At 46.4% G+C, this 17,673-nt stretch overlaps 2 protein-coding genes across 2 annotated transcripts in view; one reads left to right on the top strand and one right to left on the bottom strand.

The window, feature by feature from the left end:
* Positions 1–1,937: 1,937 nt before the first annotated feature.
* On the top strand, positions 1,938–3,525 carry MFAP2 (microfibril associated protein 2; the record flags this gene model as incomplete). The annotated part of the gene is given in 5 exon segments (XM_072425766.1): positions 1,938–2,081; positions 2,237–2,275; positions 2,413–2,500; positions 2,681–2,754; positions 2,885–3,525. Coding segments are annotated over 5 exon segments (449 nt in total), but the record flags the coding sequence as incomplete, so codon positions are not given.
* Positions 3,526–3,839: 314 nt separating this feature from the next.
* The window catches only part of CROCC (ciliary rootlet coiled-coil, rootletin), a 17,426-nt gene continuing 3,592 nt past the window's right edge, over positions 3,840–17,673 (bottom strand). The window contains exons 9-34 of the mRNA XM_072426721.1: positions 17,004–17,203; positions 16,703–16,885; positions 15,770–15,914; positions 15,058–15,204; positions 14,617–14,847; positions 14,336–14,529; positions 13,871–13,998; positions 12,908–13,077; positions 12,150–12,329; positions 11,689–11,823; positions 11,381–11,524; positions 11,061–11,299; positions 10,441–10,600; positions 9,813–9,980; positions 9,333–9,717; positions 9,045–9,247; positions 8,524–8,644; positions 8,271–8,434; positions 7,570–7,785; positions 7,155–7,379; positions 6,851–7,000; positions 6,497–6,697; positions 6,252–6,383; positions 6,069–6,110; positions 4,944–5,123; positions 3,840–4,408 (exon numbers count right to left, since the gene is read on the bottom strand). Coding sequence (XP_072282822.1) covers positions 4,322–4,408; positions 4,944–5,123; positions 6,069–6,110; positions 6,252–6,383; positions 6,497–6,697; positions 6,851–7,000; positions 7,155–7,379; positions 7,570–7,785; positions 8,271–8,434; positions 8,524–8,644; positions 9,045–9,247; positions 9,333–9,717; positions 9,813–9,980; positions 10,441–10,600; positions 11,061–11,299; positions 11,381–11,524; positions 11,689–11,823; positions 12,150–12,329; positions 12,908–13,077; positions 13,871–13,998; positions 14,336–14,529; positions 14,617–14,847; positions 15,058–15,204; positions 15,770–15,914; positions 16,703–16,885; positions 17,004–17,203 — 4,530 coding nt within the window. The 3' untranslated portion in view covers positions 3,840–4,321. The remainder of the gene's footprint in view (positions 4,409–4,943; positions 5,124–6,068; positions 6,111–6,251; positions 6,384–6,496; positions 6,698–6,850; positions 7,001–7,154; positions 7,380–7,569; positions 7,786–8,270; positions 8,435–8,523; positions 8,645–9,044; positions 9,248–9,332; positions 9,718–9,812; positions 9,981–10,440; positions 10,601–11,060; positions 11,300–11,380; positions 11,525–11,688; positions 11,824–12,149; positions 12,330–12,907; positions 13,078–13,870; positions 13,999–14,335; positions 14,530–14,616; positions 14,848–15,057; positions 15,205–15,769; positions 15,915–16,702; positions 16,886–17,003; positions 17,204–17,673) is intronic.

The raw sequence follows: 17,673 nt of genomic DNA, 5'->3' as shown, positions 1-17,673 counted from the left end.
ATAGGGGACCGCGGTAAAAATGGCGCCGTTCTTCCGGGATCTGTGAGATTTGTGTGATTTTATTTCAATCTGAATTTATTGCAATTAAAACATTTTAGGGGATGAAGACAAACTCTGCCATTTCTGGAGATAGGAACAGCGCAGCGTGGTTCAGTGTTTAGGGCCCCGGGGCCCTCCAACGTTCAATAACGAGGATTCTGTAACAAGGGGAGGGGGATTGTTTGCCGCAGGCAATTTGTAATCGGATTCTGGCGCTCTGGGGGGATCTTGTCTGAACTTGCAGGATTCCGGGGGCTGCAGACTAGAAATGGCCGCCTTCCAGCTATGCGATGCGGAGAACCCTCACAGCTCTGGATGGTGTTATGTCTGCCACCACCGGTTAGAGTGTCAGCTCCTCTGCACAAATATGCAGGAATCCCAAACAACCAGCATGGCATGCTTACCAGTCAGCTTATGTTATTATTAAACAGGATAAGTCTATCTACCCTGAAATATATGCGATAATAATATAATAAATATAACGCTTGCCCCACATATATCAAACTGCTGTACACAAATAACGTGGAAATGCAAATTCAAAGTTGTATCACATGATATACGGTGAGGTGTCGGGCCTACATACTAGACAATATTATCCCTGATTATAATAGAAATGTAACATCCCGTATCCCGACGCGTTTCACATAAATGGCTTCCTCAGGGGATCTGCGAGCCGCGATTTGTCATTTTGGATGGTAGGATCTTACAATGTTTGAGGGAGTAGATAAAAGGGATTTCACAGGTAATTGTGAAAGGATATAAAAAGTCGCATACAAAGATTCAGGAAACAGAGGTGCTGCCAGTTCTGCAGAATGGGGACTGGAAATCAGACACTTCCTTATGAGGCGGGTTAGTTGGGGTCCAGAAACGTGTACTGCTCATGCGCCGTATTGACACGCTTGCGCAGTAAAGTTACTCGTTATTAACTTTTATTTATTTAGTTATTAAACAGGATTTATATAGCGCCGACATATTACGAAGCGCTGTACCTTTGTGCCACTGCCCAGCCCCCTTCTGCTACAATAAATATCTCTACATAGGTGACCCCACCTAATGTCACCCCAATCCCCCCCCCCCAATCAGAGCAGCCGCTACCTCCACCAGTCTGACTTTAGTTTTTGTTGTTTCGGGTGAATTAATATAAAGAGAGATTTCGGGTTTTTTTGTTTTTGCTGACGTGTAAAATAACCCAGTACACGTGTAGACGTCATGTGACTGCTGACAGCCAATGTAGTGAAAGCTGTTGCCATATAAAGGTCATGTGATCACCTGCAGCCTATAAAGTACAAGGCGTAGTTATTATCAGATCATGTGACTGTCTACAGTCAATGCAAAGTATTATGAGGTCATGTGACAGTGAAAGCTCTTGGTGTGATGTGAGGTTGGTGTCTCTCCTGTACAAGGGCCCCTGCATTAGGGGCAACACGCTGGCTGTCTGGTGGCTGTGCCAATTCTTTGGCTTCAATGCTTTCAGGTTGCAGTTCTGATGTTTAGAGTTTGCTGACTGTGTATTTGTTCTGAGCCAGCAGCTCATAAAATGTTGAATCCCAAGGATAAGCATGACAGACGTGGTGACCTTACTGTACCCACACATTTAAATATCTGATATGATGCTGCGCACATGACAGGTGCTCTTGGTCCCCCCACCACCCTTCACAGTTCCTCTCTACATTGCAGTAACCCATTATAACCAAGAGCTGCCTCTTATCAATATAGGAGGCAACTCTTGGTTATAATGGGTTACTGCAGTAATTGAGGGTGCTGAGCACCCCCTCCCCCCATTGGGTAATTAGTGCAGCCATGCACACTGATTGGCAGTGATTTACCCCCCCACCCCTGCCGATCCTCTGGGTTGGGGGGAAACTGTTTGCCCGGCTGAGTATTTGGATGTTTTGCAGAACAATCGTTGGGGCAGCAGCAGCCGCAGACCGGGTTTCACGTTCTGACCCAGCCGGACCTCCACCAGGCTCAGGACCACTTCGAGTTCGTCCCACAGCAGCAGCAGCAGAGCCAGCAGGAGGTCATCCCCGTCCCCACCTTTGGTAACTATGGGGGGGATCACCGGGGCCACAAACTTCCCTCTGCCCATCCACCGATGCCAATTACCCCTGCAATGGGTTCCTGGGTCTGCACTGGGGCAATAAATGTTGTTAGATTTGTATTTGCTGTCACATATTAATCTTTATTTCTCCTGCAGATACACAGCAGACAGAACCCACTGAGCCCGGCCCCCTGGGTGAGTTTGCTGATTTAATTGGTAGTTTAGCTCTCAGACTGTCCGAGACTGCATTTTCTTGCCTGGTCCACCAGGGGGTGCTGCAGAGCCGGGTGGCATTTTATGTCACATGATTGACTGGTGCTTTTCCTTTGCAGATTGCCGCGAGGAGCAATACCCGTGTACCCGCCTGTACTCTGTGCACAAACCCTGCAAGCAGTGCCTGCAAGGAATCTGCCTGTACAGGTAAGTGGTGTAGAGGAAATTCCCCCTCCTGTCTGCAGCAGAACGTCATCTGAGTCATTGACTGGAGCTCAGGGACAGCTTTTCTGAAATACGAGACTGTCAGTCTACAGAGATGAATTTATAGACTTCTTTATGACAGGTCCTCTTTAGGTTGCTAATCTGCGCCTTTCTCTTTCCCAGTCTGCGGCGCATGTATGTAGTAAACAAGGAGATCTGCACCCGCCTGGTGTGCCAGCATGACGAGCTGCTGAGAGGTGAGCGAGAAAACATGGGCAAGGGGGCGGGACTTGATGGCTGAGTACAGAATGCCAAGGCAGCCAATCAGAATTGATAATTGCTGGTCAGTTAGCACACCCCGTCTAACCTCTCTTTTTTTCCCGCCAGCTGACATGTGCAGAGACAAATTCTCCCGCTGCCCGGTGTATGCCGCCATCGGAAATTGCAATTCCATTGGATCTCAGTGCAGCAGGAGCTGCGGCAGCTGCTAAAGAAAGCGCTTGGGCCGTGCAGGGAGGAGAACCCGCCACCAGAGGGCGCCCCGAACCCTCACTTGTAGTCAGTGTGATTACTGAAAGGGGGGGGCTGGGAGGTGCCAGTATTTTACCCATATTATTACCATTGTGTACTGTAAGTGCCGCAGCCGGGGGGCGCTGTGGCCATTTTAGCCTTCTGTCCATTTGTCTATTACTGTGTCATGTAGCCCAGTGCACTGCACCGCTCCTCACAGTGACTCCGCTCTGCTTGGGACTGGCTTCTCCGGCAGCTGACGGATCTGGGGGCTCCGGCCAGTCACCTGCCGAAAATTGGGGGGGGGTGAGAGGAAACACGGCTATGGCTCTTATAATGCCCCCCGGGGGCACCAGATCCATTTATTGTGTACTGTATGACTGTCCTCCGCCCCATTACCCCCCGTCTGTCCACGCTGTAGCCGCTGTCACCTGACCTTTCCGCCCGCTATTATTGAATATTGTTCATTTTTTGTAATTTTTGTTTTGTACAAAGAGGAATAAAGTGCAGAATTTTACCGTCTGGTTCTCCGTATTCCCTCTGTAATGGGGGGCTCCCATTATACAGCTGGGGAGCAGGTAAGTGGCCCTAGGAAATCTATAACCTGACCTTGTGAACCCCAAGTGACTTATACTTTGCTCTGCTCCCAGTTTTTCCTCCATTGTCCAATCCCAGAGCAGCTGAGGGGAAAACGTTAAATACCAGCAAACTAAACACATTCCAGATACTTCATGAGCCTGCACTGGCCCCGATGACGAAAGCCATACAGTTGTGGTCTAGTCCAGTCCTTATAATATCGAATCGTCTGATGCTTTATATTATAACACTGAAACTTTGTACAAAGTTGGTTTTACTTCATCAAGGATATTTTTTTAGTTCACATTTAATATTTGTAACAAAATCTTCTAATTCTATCCACATTCAGACACAGAAATCACAATTCTGATTTATCGTTTGATTTGAATTTGGTCTGGTGGAAAAGTGATTTTAGTTTAGTTCACAGTTCTCTTGGGGCCCCTGGAATGGAATGTTTGGCCCCGGGATTGGTTACATTCAGTGTTTTCACCACAAGGAGTGCAAAGGTTATAAAAATGTGCTTCCCGTAATAGAAAAATACTAAAGTAAAAATGTACAAAGTGTCCGTGGTCCCTCAGGGGATGGGCATAAAATGTCTCCGCCCCCCTAGCTCAGAAATACGCAGGGGCCGTCCTTCAGTGCTCAGTCCAGTGAGGTTAAAATATAAAAATATGAAATGTCAAAAAATGATTGAAGCTGGGAGAGGGCCGCAGCGGGAGACCCCTCGTACCTGCACAGTTATTTCCCTGAGAGCAGTGCGGGTGTGGTGTAGTGGGACTGACAGCGGCGCAGTTCTTGTTGGAGCTGTTCCTTCAGGGTGGAGATCTGTGGTGGGGAAATGACAATTTGTCAGAACATCATTGGGGGAGTGTCAGCTCTGCAGCCGAGTCCCTGGTTAAAGAGTGAAACTAGTTGCGGAGAGACACACAGGAGGGCTTTGTAACTAAACAAGGCTAACAGACATCTCTGTGTGACTCTTCTGTAGCAGGGCTGTTATTATTATTACAAGGTGTTTATATAACACTGACATATTACGAAGCGCTGTATAAAGTCCATAGTCATGTGACTAGCTTTCCCTCAAAAGAGCTCACAATCTAATATCCCTACGATAGTCATATGTCATTATCACAGTTTAAAGTCAATTTTGGGGGGAAGCTAATTAACCTAACTGCATGTTTTTGGAATGTGGGAGGAAACCGGAGTACCCGGAGGAAACCCACACATACACGGGGAGAACTTGCAAACTCCATGCAGACAGTGTCCTGGCCAAGAATCCAACCTGGGACCCAGTGCTGCAAAGGTCGGAGTGCTAACCACTGAGCCCCCGTGCTGTTACATGTGAAAGGTGCCATGGACCCACCTGCTCCTCCAGGCCTTTGATCCGCTGGCGGTGAGCCCTCTCCCTGGCATCCAGCGTGCGTTCCGCCTGGGTTTGAGCATTCCGCAACCTCTCTATCTCCATCTGAAGCTCCTGCCGGTGCCGTGCCGCCGTCTCCATCAGACTCTGAGAATGAGTCTGCTCCATATCTGCAATTTGAGCCTGAAGAGGAAGAAAAGAATTACTGGTAAGTGGGCACTGATAGTGCTAGAAACATGGAGGCTGCTAGTCTAGAAGAGAAGGATGAAGATGATAAAGCCAGCAATGTATCTACAAGACTAATATGAAGGAGGTGCATGCTGGGAGAGCAGCATGGAAGGACATGGCTGCTGGATCATACCAAGCGAGATGCAGGGGGAGAAGCCATGGACAGAATGAGAATAGTGAGGAAGGATTAGTAAACGGCTGTTGTGATACAGAACAGGAAGGACTATTTGGTTGTGGTGGAAATATAACTGGAAGGTGATATAAATGGGGACACAACTACTGAAGGATGAGAAATACTAATTGGGAGAGGTGGACATATTGAGGAATTTAGAGGTTCCTGCTCTTGGGATGGTAATGGTGATTTATTAAAGCTAATAAAGCTCCAGGCTGGAGAGGATACACTTTCATCAGTGAAGCTGGGTGATCCAGCAAACCAGGAATAGATTTCTTAAAAGTCATTTGCTATTTCCTAGCCAATGTTTTCAATCCTAAATCAGATCCATTCCAGGTTTGCTGGATCACCCAGCTTCACTGATGAAAGTGTATCCTCTCCAGCCTTGGAGAGCTTTCATAAATCAGGCCCAATGGGGGGACAAATGTGCATTATAGAAATTTAGGAGATGGTGGATCGTAAGTAATGATTTAGGAGATGGTGGATTGTAAGTAATGATGATATGCAGGAAACAGATGGGACAGTGAGGATCAGTAGTAATAATGACAATTGGTACACATGGGTGAGGTTCAGCTGGTTGGGGTACACAGGGCAGTGATGGAGGATGGAGACGTAGTTAGGGATCGGATGGTCAGGGTACAGTAATGGGGGAATTACTAACTCAGAAGCTGGGGTTACACCGGCAGGATACTCCTTAGCAATCTCTCACTTTACTGGGCTGCACTCACCAAACTGAACGTGATCTTGCGCCTAACCCTGTTTAACTGCGTCTTCACGGGACAGCGGGAAGGGGAGAAAGAACGCCATGAACCAACCAAAAGGGACACAGATGACAGCCACAGTCCCTGTCATTCTATCACCTAGGGGTCATGATGGGGACCTCACAGGTCCCTCTATGACTCTTCTCTCACCTCTAGTAGATGGATCTGTCTTTGTGCATCTGATAATTCCTGCTCCACGGTGGTCAGCGAGCGATCTAAGCGGCCCTTCTCTGCAGACAGGCGAAGTGTGTCCTCTGCAGTCTTCAGCTTTTCACGCTCCACCTACCACAAGGTAAATGTTTTATTTTTTTCCCAATGTGTCTCGAGTCCCCTATACCCCCATCACTCAATATACAGTGGAGGCCATCAGAAAAAATGCACCTCTGTGCCCCAACCTTGTCTAGTGTCTTCTTCAGGGCATTCTTATCTTTCTCCAGCCTCAGAGACGAACGCTCCATCTCTCGCTTTTCTGCTTCCAGCTGGGCCACCGTGCGCTGTAATGCAACCAAGCGTTCCTGCAGCACCTCCCTCTCCTCCTGCAGTTTTTGGAGGTTTCGCAGTGAGACGCCTTCACTCTCCTGACGCTGCCGCAGGACCTGGTGGGTGAGAGATATAGGTTGAGGTTAACGCAATTCAAAACAGGATCTCACATCAAAATTTTAAAATCACAGCAGAAACAAATTAGATTTCTTCCAACTGCACCAGAGATAGGTTATCAGGTGAAAGTTACTATTTGCCAGATAACGGACCTCCTGCAGCTGCCGTACTTGTCCCTCCAGCTCCATCCGTTGCAATTCTCTTTCGGCCATCTCATCACGCAGCTCCTGAACCTGCTCCAGAAGCCCCGCGTTGTGCTTCTTGCCATCTGCCACTGCCAATCGTGCAGCTTCAAGACGTTCCTGTATGAATAATTGCCAGGACAAAGTGGGTGAAAGGAAGGTAAAATAAAACCTGACATTTGAACCAACTTCTGCCACAAATGGAGGCTTCTCCCTCCCTTCCCACACAGCTGGCACTGCCATATGAGTATTATTATAGAGTTTATGTACTGACCTGCAGGATGCGTCTCTCGTGCTCGCTTGAAGTCAGCACTTTCTGCAGTTGTCCAATCTTCTCGTGGGAAGAGCTGGAGGTGGAGTTACATTCAGAGAGGGCACTGGACAAACTCTGGACCTTCTCCTTTAAGGAAGACTCGCTTTCCTGAACCTTTCCCAGACTTGCATTCAGACGGTCCACACATAGCTGCAGGGTGCTCACTTTCCCCTCGCTGTCTGCCAACTGAATACCCCGAGAAAATGGTTACACATCTATGATCAGGTGATGAGAGTTCATGTAGTTTATATTTAATTTACATAACATGGATAGAGATAGACATGCTCAACATCCTATGGGTATGGGTAACAACACCTTAGATAAAGATAAAGCTGGCAAGGCCCTGGGTATACAAAGGGCCCCGGTCTGCACTCACTTGTCTCTGTAGCCCTTCTACACGCTGATGCATTTCCTGCATCTCAGCTTCTCGATCCCCCAGCACCAGTTTCACCCTCTGCAGCTCCCCTTCCAGCCCTCGCCGGGAAAGCTCCAGTTTGGTGTTACGATTCTCTGCAGCATCCAGCACTTCCTTCAGACGCCGCTTGTCGTTGTCCAGCTTGGCCTCATTAGATTTCATCTTATTGAGCTTGTCCTGAGAGAGTGGAAAGATTCAGGAAATAAAACAGACTGATCATTGAACAGCACAAAGGGTTACTTAACATTTCATTTCCATTTAAATCATCTTAAAAATGCCAGCTTTGTGACAGGTACACTTTTGTGCAGCTTATGGGTTCTACAATTCATATTTTGTGACCTCCATATAAACTCAATGAATGCAATAAATTCCCTGGTGGGAATCAATTACTGCCATTGAAAAACATGGACCTGAAAGATTCCCACAAGGGAATATTTGCGGGAATGGCTGATTCCTTGTTTTATAAATAGAGCCCAAAGTGTCTCATTATAATGGAATATTAAAAAAGATGCTGTTTTCCTGTCCAATAGAATTTTGCAGCCTCTCATAGATAAAAGATACATAAAGGTGGTAATCTAAATGGATGATATGAGTTTTTTCCCTATATCAGTCAATTCTCCCTTTCTGGCTATATTAAATTCCCCTCCATTTGCCTGACGTACCTGAGCCGCCCTATGCTCATTCTCTGCTGCTTGCAGGCTGCGCTCCAGGCTTGCAGCTTTCTCCAGTGCTATTTTGCGTTCCCTATCACAACGTCTCAGAGTTTCTTCCTGCAGGATGAGTGTTGTCTGGGCATTACTCAGCTTGCCGTCCACACTGCGTTTACCTGGGTGAGAAAAGACATATGGACTAGTTAGATCTTCACCTGAAGAGCCCTGCCACCGACGCCTGTCTACTACGCAGCGTTTTCCTCACCCTCCTCCATCTCTGATAGCAATTTCTGCAGCTGCTGAACACGTGTGGATGCTCCTTCTCGCTCGGCCTCGATCTCCACAAGCTGCCGAGAAGCTGTTCCCAGCTGAGTACGCAGATCATCCTATAGAATTAATTGAGTGGATTTATCATTTTATAATGTGCATGCACAGACAAAGCTGCATCATCCTTACTGTTCTCACATTTGTTTCTTTCTTTATAATATTTCATTTTCAAATTGGAGGTGTAGATTTGCACAATGTGTAGAATGGCACACAGCAGGCCAGTAATTGTGCAGACTGTGCAAAGTATTTCTGTGGCAAACTCACAGATAATAGTTAGTATGAACTGCAGCAAGTTTTTAACCCTGGATGAGTCCTCAACAGAAATACCAGTGCCCTTGCAAATAACAAATACCTGAATGCAAGGGTGACATTCACTTCTGTCCCTAAGGCCACACCTGTGACACACAATCTGATTTAGGTGACCAGTCTTTATACCCCCCATATATCACCCCCCCTTACCCTTTCTCTCTGAGTGTCCCTGAGTTCCTGCAGGAAGTCTTTTAGGGCGGTGCGGATGACCTCTGGGTCTATATCAGCTGACAATTGTTCCCCTCGAGTAGGAGAGGCTGACCGATCTGGGGTCTTGCTGCGTTCTGGGCTGCCTGTGCGTGGGATGGGGCTGCCTCGTCCATCGGTGGTTGTTGTGTATGTATTGTCGAATCCTGGATGAAGAGAAGACAAGAAGAACATGAAACTATCTGTGCCAGTCTTTGATGTGTCAAGGTGATCTCCAAGATGCCCACTTACCCTTTTGTGGGGAGAATACCCTGCGAGGTGAGCTGCTGCGCCCCCTAATAGCTGGACTTGGTGTGCGACCTGCTCGGCCAATTCCCAAGGTTCTCCTCAAAGCAGAATGCAGGCTGCTAAGTTTAAATTCTGTCTCCCTCTTTAGCCCTTCGAGGCGTGCCAGCTCTGCCTCCAATCCATGGACACGCCCTTCGCTGGCGCTCAGTTTTAGACTTAGCTGAGCCACTTCCTCCTGCGATGCCAAAGCTTTAATCTCCAGATTGCGGGTATTGTCCAGCAACTTCTTCTCGTTACCACGAGCCTCCTCTAAGCTGCCCTGGAGTTCTTTCTCCCGCAGGCTAAAGTCGCTTTCCACCTCGGACAGTTTTCTTTGCAGAGCGCTGAGCTGGGGAAAAGGAGATAAGGGGAAGTGATTGTGGGTGGGATTCAGTGGTGGGATTATGGCTTCTTATCTGACACATCCCAACCACTCGCACTCACCTCTTTCCTGGCAGCTTCCCGACCGCTTTCAGTCTCCACAAGCTTCTGCTTCAAGGAAAAGTTGTCTTTGCGCGTCTCTTCCTCTCGTTGCTCACACATCGAGAGGCGAGCCTGCACTTCTGCCATGTCTCGGCTGCGCTTTGTGCTCTCATCATCCAGAACCTTCAGCTGTGAAACAATAGAAATATTGCAGGGGATGAAATATCCCTTAAGAACATACAGAAATCTATTATTCAGACTTTCATCTGAACCTTAGCTTTACTATCTGACCTGGAACAAGTGTACTGCTAGTGAAGTGTGATCAGAATGCCACCCAGAGAATTCACCTCTGAAAATAAGTTAGATGGGGTGGCTTCAATCATATTATTCTGACCCGTCCTTATAACTTCAGATAATGAAGGAACTGGTGAGATTTTTAGCTTTACCTTTGCCAGATCTGGTATTCAGGATCTGGATGCATCTTGTCTATATATATATTACACAACAACATAACAATCACAGAAGTGTATGGTAAGGGATCTGCATGCTGCACAGCACAGTGGCACAGGGGCCACCTTACAGCTACTTCAATGATCACTATGACATCTCTCACTTCACCTGTGGAGCACCCTGATGCACAAACCCTCACCTGCCGCCGCAGATCTTGCAGTTCTCTACGAGCCTCCAGTCGTGATCTCTCCACTTCTCGCAGGTTGGTGCGCAGGTCAGTAGCCTCCTTCTCGGTGGCGGCTCTAGCTTCCTCCAGAACAGACAGCCTCTGCTCCTTCTCTTCATTGGCACGTTTCAGACTGTAGGTGAAATGTAATCAGTATGGTCAGCCTTGGTGCATCAACCCACCCAGCAGTGACAGATGCAGTGGTGGATGGTTACAGTGCTCAACCCAGAAATTTTTTTTAAGCTTGGTAGAAAGAAACTCTAGGTGGGTGGAAGCTCATGAATTGTAACCTAACTCAGCAGTAACCACCCAAAAACAGCCGAGTGGGTGCTGAAAAGTGCCGGGCACCTGGCTAAAAGCGGCTGGGGGAGAACTCTGGGTTAAATCCTTGTTCTGTGCCCCTATTAGTCAGTATAACACTCTCTATTACAGTTGTCACTAAAACAGAGATAGAGAGGGAATCTATTTGGAGCCCCTATTCTGGTGATGAATAACAGGAAATTTCTATTACTCCTTGTTATAAAATAAAACCCTGAGAGGAGTGTTCTAAACAAAATAACTTTTTGCTATATAACCAACATTACAAAATGTACCTAATGCGTTCGCTCTCTGCCCGGCGTACTGCCCCACGCAGCTCCTCATTGGATCTCTGTACTGCCTCTTTTTCTTTGGACTCATCGCTGAGTGACCTCCGCAGGTCCTGGACCTCCTTCTTATGTACCTCCACCAGCTCATGACCCTCTCGCACACGTCGGTGAGCTTCAATCAGCTCACGTCGCACAGCGTCCCGTCCGTCTTCTGCTACACAGAGCTGAGTTCTCAGTTCATCCAGCTGAGAAAGAACACAAGGAGTGAGCCATCCCAGTTGGATTTGCAGTCATTCTATAATCAGCCATTACCGGTTAGGACTCACTTCGCGCAGTGCTACTTCTCGCTGTTTTCCTATCTCTCGGATCTGCTCTTGGAGACTCTTCAGTTCCCTTTCATGAGATTCCAGGGATTCGTCAAACTGCTCCCGCAGACCCTTCAGCTCAGAGTTCAGATTGATGATGGTGCTCTGTACATTAAACAATTGATGGGTTTCTATAGGTGATTCAAAGCTCTGCAGATGCCATAAACTTGGATGTGGTCCAACCCCTTGGTGCATCCACCAAGAACCATGACCACCCCCAGAGTACATTAAACCATATACACCATCCCCACCCTGGTACAAAGCCTCACCCGGTCCTGCTCCTGTCTGCTATGGTGTTCCCGTTTCTGGCGCTCCATCTCCAGGCTGAGGGCGGTCAGTGTGTGCTGAGTGTTGCTCAGTTTTTCGCTCAGAGACGCCTTTTCTGATTCCTTCAGGGATAGCGCCTGTGAGACAAGAGGGTACAATTTTCACCAACCACTCCAGGAACAGAAGAGGTTACAAGAAGGAAAGTTTGATGAGGGCCAGTATGGAGGAGTGGACATACCTAGGCAGGCTACACATGCAAACTGCAGTAGATAACATTCACATGTAACACAGAGCTTAATGACTGAAAGAAATGAACACAAATAAATGAAAGGTGCAGAGTCAGTCTGGGATGGGAGGGACTAGATGATGCTGGATGTCCTCCAGCCAGGAAATAAGGCAATAATTATCCCTGGAGACTGTCCGGTGCATTGATCTGTACAGTTTGGAGGTGTTTCTGACTCACCTGCTGCTTCTCATTCTCGGCCTGTAACAGACTGTCATCACGTTCTTGCTGCAGAGCTGCTATCTCCTCACTCATCTCCTCGCGCTCCATCTCATATCTGGCCAGGAGCTCTTCCCGTTCCTGTGTCAGGCGGTGCACCAGCTGTTCTTTATCTGACTCCAGCTCCAGACGCTGAGCTTCCTGCAATACATTGCATATTACACATCTTGTGAAGAAATACCTGGGCCAGGCTGGCATCATGTGCCCTGCATACCTGACTGACAACCTGTGTAGTCCCAGCATGCACCCTTCTTCCCAGTCTTCCATCCCACAGACACATCAATAAATGTGGTGCCACTACAAGTCCCAGCAATAAAAACCCACACACAATCACTCCCATCCAATTTCTGTTATTTTGGCTGTACCCAACTTCACCCAAATGTTTTTTGATTGGATAAAGTAAAAGGATGAAATCTTTAAAGAGTGTTTTACTGCAGTGACCCCATGGCGTCTGCATCTCTCAGTGGTCACCAGCACTGGAAGTGAGGACACATCTTCCCATAGTGGCTATAAAAAGCACTGTTACATCTGCACTCTATGCAGTGCCATTATTGCCTGATGCTGGTCTATAAGAGTTGCTTTTAGGGAAAGAAGGAATATCTGTGTTGCCACATTTACTTCCTGGCCCCAGATCTGTCAGGCTGTTATTGACGTGATGGTATTTGCTTTGTGTTGTCACTGCACTGTGTATATTGGGTAATATGAAAAGAAATAAGAACCTTCTCCCTCAGCAGGTGTTCCAGATCTTCCTCATGTGCCTTCTGTTCGCTCTTCAAGGCAATGTTAGCTTCTTTCTCCACATGGACCAACTGCAGGCTGAGGGCTTCCTTGTCCCGCTCCAGTTTAGCAACTGCGGCCTCCATCTGCTGACGCACCGAGCTGATATCCGCTGAGGGGGAGACAAGCACAGATTAGTGATAGAGTACATAAGAGCCCCTCCACCCTGATATACAATTAATATTATCTTATTCTTAATATTCCTTTAAGAAATCATACTAGGGTACAATAAAAATTACAACAATATCATCATTTCTATGTGTAATATTCACAGCCAGCATTTCTTTATCCTGAGACCGGTCAACATGCCAGGAAAGATGATCAGAGAATAGTCAGGTATTTCCTGATTACTTTAAAAAGGAGGCAGAGCTTCTCAGTGATTTAGAATTAGCTGACCATTGTCAGAATAAAGTGGACTTCTACTTTAATTCCTTATAAGAAGGAACACTCAAATATTCCAATAAGGCTGGCAGAACAGCATTACTAATCCTAGCCAATGACAGCGGTCATAAAGTGCAGATAGAGAAGGGTTCTAAATGGGAAAAAACGCAGAATATGCAAAAAAAAAAAAAAAATGAAGAGTTTAGGGGGATTCTACCTTTATCATATTCTCAAACTTTTATACCGCAATGATTCTCTTTTTGTAGAGCTCCAGCTGAATGCACTGCTGATTCTTGTAGTGCAGGGTATTGGTCAGTACTGAAGTCTGGTGTTGGATTCCAGAGTTATTTACTACCCTATATAACAATCTCTGGTACACACCAGCGGCTGCATATGCTTCGTCTCACAGCCTAAACTCTCCTGTTACTCCTTGGGCACTGTTATAAACATACATAATTGCCAATCTCATTCCCCAGCAGCTTCTACCTTGCCGCCTGCCATATATTCAGGAAATTGGTAAGTACCTTGCAGAGCCTCCTTAGCCAGTCGCAGACTCTGACTCTCGGCCTCCAGCTGCTCCTTGCGAGAGGTGATGTTGGTCAGTTGTTGCTGGACATCAAACAGCGAGGTCTCCAAAGCCTCCTTCTCTGTCCTGTGAAGGAGAAGAGTGACAGGGTTCTATAGATGGTGGTTTACAATGTGTGTACAGCCCTATGTGTACTATTGTCGGTGGAGCGTGGGTTTCCTCTATGTTTGACCTGATAGCTGCTTAGTTACAGTTGCAAGCAGCCAGCCCTGGCTTACCGGGACAAGGAGTGTCAGTAACTCTTCAATGACTGCACAGACTCAGGTTAGAGTCCCAAGTGCTGCCCCTTTAGGCCACTAATTACTGAACTACAAATGAATCATGACCTGAAAGGACTGTTGGGGGTCCACAGTGATTGGTGTGCCCACTGATCTGTAGATCCATCTTTTAAGGTTAATGTTACCTGAGAGCAGCTATTTCCTCGGACTGCATTCGGTTCTCACGCTCGGACGCAGTGAGCTGCACCACCAAGCTGCCCTTGTCTTTCATCAGCACCTCCTTTTCTTTAGTGGCCCTCAGGAGACTCTCACTGTACTGCTCCACTTCTTTCCGGCTTTGCACCAGATCCTCGCTCAGAGAGTTCCGGAATCGTGTCACCTGCATGGGCAGTAGTGGCAGAATGAGCCTCAAGACTCTATTGTATTTGTATTCTATCAAACCTTTCCCATAATCCCCAGGTCTTACCTGCCCTAGCTGCTCCTGGAAATGTGCCTTTTCCTTTCGGAGAGATTGGAGCTCCAGTAGGAGATTCTCACGGGTTTGCTCCATGGCCTGTAGGGAATTATCCAAACCGAAACGTTCTGTGTCCAGCTCCAGTTTTTCTTGCTCCAACCGTACCAGCTCATCCCGAATTGAGGCTTTCTCTTGCTCCACCTCATGCTTCTGTCCCTGCAAGAAGGAGCGTTCATCCTCCAACTGTAGAAAGAAAAAACAATGTGTCTAAAGCATCATTCCTGCTTCAATATCTGATGGAAAGTATACAGTTTCCACTGGGATCTGCACAGAAGTATACCAATGATCTGGTCGCCCCCTGCAGATCCCAAGTCTGTATGGTCATAGTGATGGAACTCTGTGCACCCTTCACCCCTTCAGTGTCCCCTGACTACATTGCGGTGTGACCAGTACCTGAGCGATGACCTTGTTCAGCTCTATCTTGTCATGGGCCAGGCTCTCATTCAGTGCACTCATCTTGGATAAAGCATCTCGCAAAGAAGCCTCTTCCGTCCTTTGCCGGTTCAGTGCCAACTCCAGCTCGGCACGGCTTGTCTCTGCCTGATGGGAAGAAAAGAAGATACATTGGGTTTGATATGAAGTCTTCTCCTTGCTGGTGAACATTGGGAACATAACAGTTTAATACTAAATCCCTGCTAGTCTGTGGTGACCCCAAATGAATGATTAAAGAGACTTTTAGCTTTTATGGTAACAAAGTGAAAGTACCAAGAAAACTAGCAGGCTTATCCAGAAGGACAACACAAGGAGCAATGTAAAAATGTATAAAGCCTGCCATGTGGGTAAATGAATCACATTCTGTATATTACATGAATCACAAATATTCTATGGGTAAAAATCTTATTATAATAATAATAGTTAGGTAATTATTTAATTTAACATCAGACTTTAATATTTTATAGATGTCTTTGTGACCTGGAAGAAGGTGGACAGTGAAATCTAAAACATATGAATGACCACCATCTTGCCTGCTTTATTCAGGTCAGTGAGTTACTAAGTAGTGTAAAGCTGTGTCATTATGTCTCCTAAGCTGCTGCTCATGGACAGTAAATCAGCCTCTGCTAGGATTAGGCAACACGCTCCTCATATTAGAATGAAGAGATCTCACCTTAGACAGGGCCTGGGAAATGTCAGCTTTCTCTGCATCGGACACTTCCTTCTCCAGGCTGGACTGCTGCAGAGCCTCTTTCACCGACACCAGCTCCTTCCGTAGGGTGGACAGTTTTACCTCCAATTGCTCCTGAGCCTTGTGCCTGTAGAAATAAGAATAAATGTGAATGGGACCATGAAAATCTTATATGTGGCATTATTTCATGTGTCATATGATCACAACCTACAGCTGTGCACATAAATGTTCATACCTTAGGCAGAATTTGTAACATTTTATCATTTTGTGCTGCACCAACAACACAAAACAGCTTGCTTACATTATGCCAACCAACACCTACAGCGGTCTGAAAATGATACGGAATAATGACAAACATTTCATGTAATGATCACCAAAGAATTTTTAGCATGAATAATGGGAAACTTTACCAAAAAAGAGAAAAAATGGCCTCATTCACAACTAAAACAAAAGACCATGTCCTTGAAGATAAATGGAGCAATATGTAATAGTAAAGATTATATAAAGATGTATAGAAGATTTTTGAACTTCTTTATTACTATGGTCTGTTTAATGATTTTTCTATGGTGTTATGTTTAAAAAGTCCACTGAGGGAGATAAACATACAAGTGCAATATATATATATATATACGTAAATGTATGCATTGGTATATTGGCTCCAGATATGCAAATCACTAAAAAAAAAAAAGATAAAACTCTTGATGGATATTAACACTCTAAACCTACAATGATCCCAACCAGACAGAACTCTGATTTAGGTCATGCAGGGAACATTCTGGGATGGGGATCTGGCTGGTCCTCCTGTCTAGTCCAGCATCAGATTTGTCTTTACATTTTATAGCCAGGATTCTGAGTGTATTAGACATGTGAATGTGTTTGTTATGACCATGAATGTGCACACCAGCGCTCGCTCACCCTCTCTCCACCTCACGCAACACCCGGCTGCGGTCCTGGCACACATCTTCCTTCTCCTCTTGAAGGAGGTCTCTCTGCCGCTGCAGGTCACTGTTTGCTAGTTGAAGTTTCTCTGCTTCCTGACGCTGTGTATCCAGCTGTTCCTGAAGATTCTGGATATTCCGCTCCAGCGCAACACGCTCACTGCAACACAGACAAGAATGTCATCACGGCTGTACAATGAAACCTTGAACTTCTGTGCAGGAATATGAAATTGTTCCTGGGGTTTCTTTTATCTCAGCACCCTGTACGTGTCCTTTACCTGTTAAGCTGCTCTAAGTTATTGCGCAGTCTGGTGACAGTGCGCTCAGCGTCGTCCTTGGCAATGGTGGTGGTGTCAAAATCTTGCTGCATTTGTGATATTTTCTGCTCCAGGGTGCGCCGATCGTTTTCAATGTCGCTCAGTTGTTTGCGTAGCGTACCGACCGTCTCGTGTCCGGCCTCCAGCCGCCCTCGCAGTTCCTATGATAAGAAACATTGAGCGTTCTTCACTTCAGAATAGAGAGCTCTTCTCCAATAATTAAAAAACTGCTGACTTCACATTCTGCCATTTATATTACAATCTAAACCATCTCAGGATCTTCTACAAGCAGGTCCTGGGGACGTCGGTCGTTTTACAGCTCTAACAATAAAGAATCATCCAGACAGTAGTGAATAATGATTCATACTTTGAATGGTCTAAGGGTATCAGTGGTGTACCCACATTTAATATTGAGAAATGTAAAGTTCTGCACTTGGGGGGTAACAACATGTATGTTTCATACTGTCTAGGGGGGAGTATAATTGGGGGGTCAGTAATGGAGGATGTGGGGGTTCTGGTAGATCATAGACTTAATAACAGCATGCAATGCCAAGCTGCAATAAATAAAGCTAGTAAAGTACTTTCTTGTAATAAAAGAGGAATAGACTGCAGAGATGGAGACATAATCCTG

Source organism: Pyxicephalus adspersus, chromosome 11, assembly GCF_032062135.1.
Source record: "Pyxicephalus adspersus chromosome 11, UCB_Pads_2.0, whole genome shotgun sequence".
Taxonomy (NCBI): Eukaryota; Metazoa; Chordata; class Amphibia; order Anura; family Pyxicephalidae; genus Pyxicephalus; species Pyxicephalus adspersus.
Note: the sequence above shows the minus strand (reverse complement) of the source record. Positions and strands in the feature narration are given on the sequence as shown.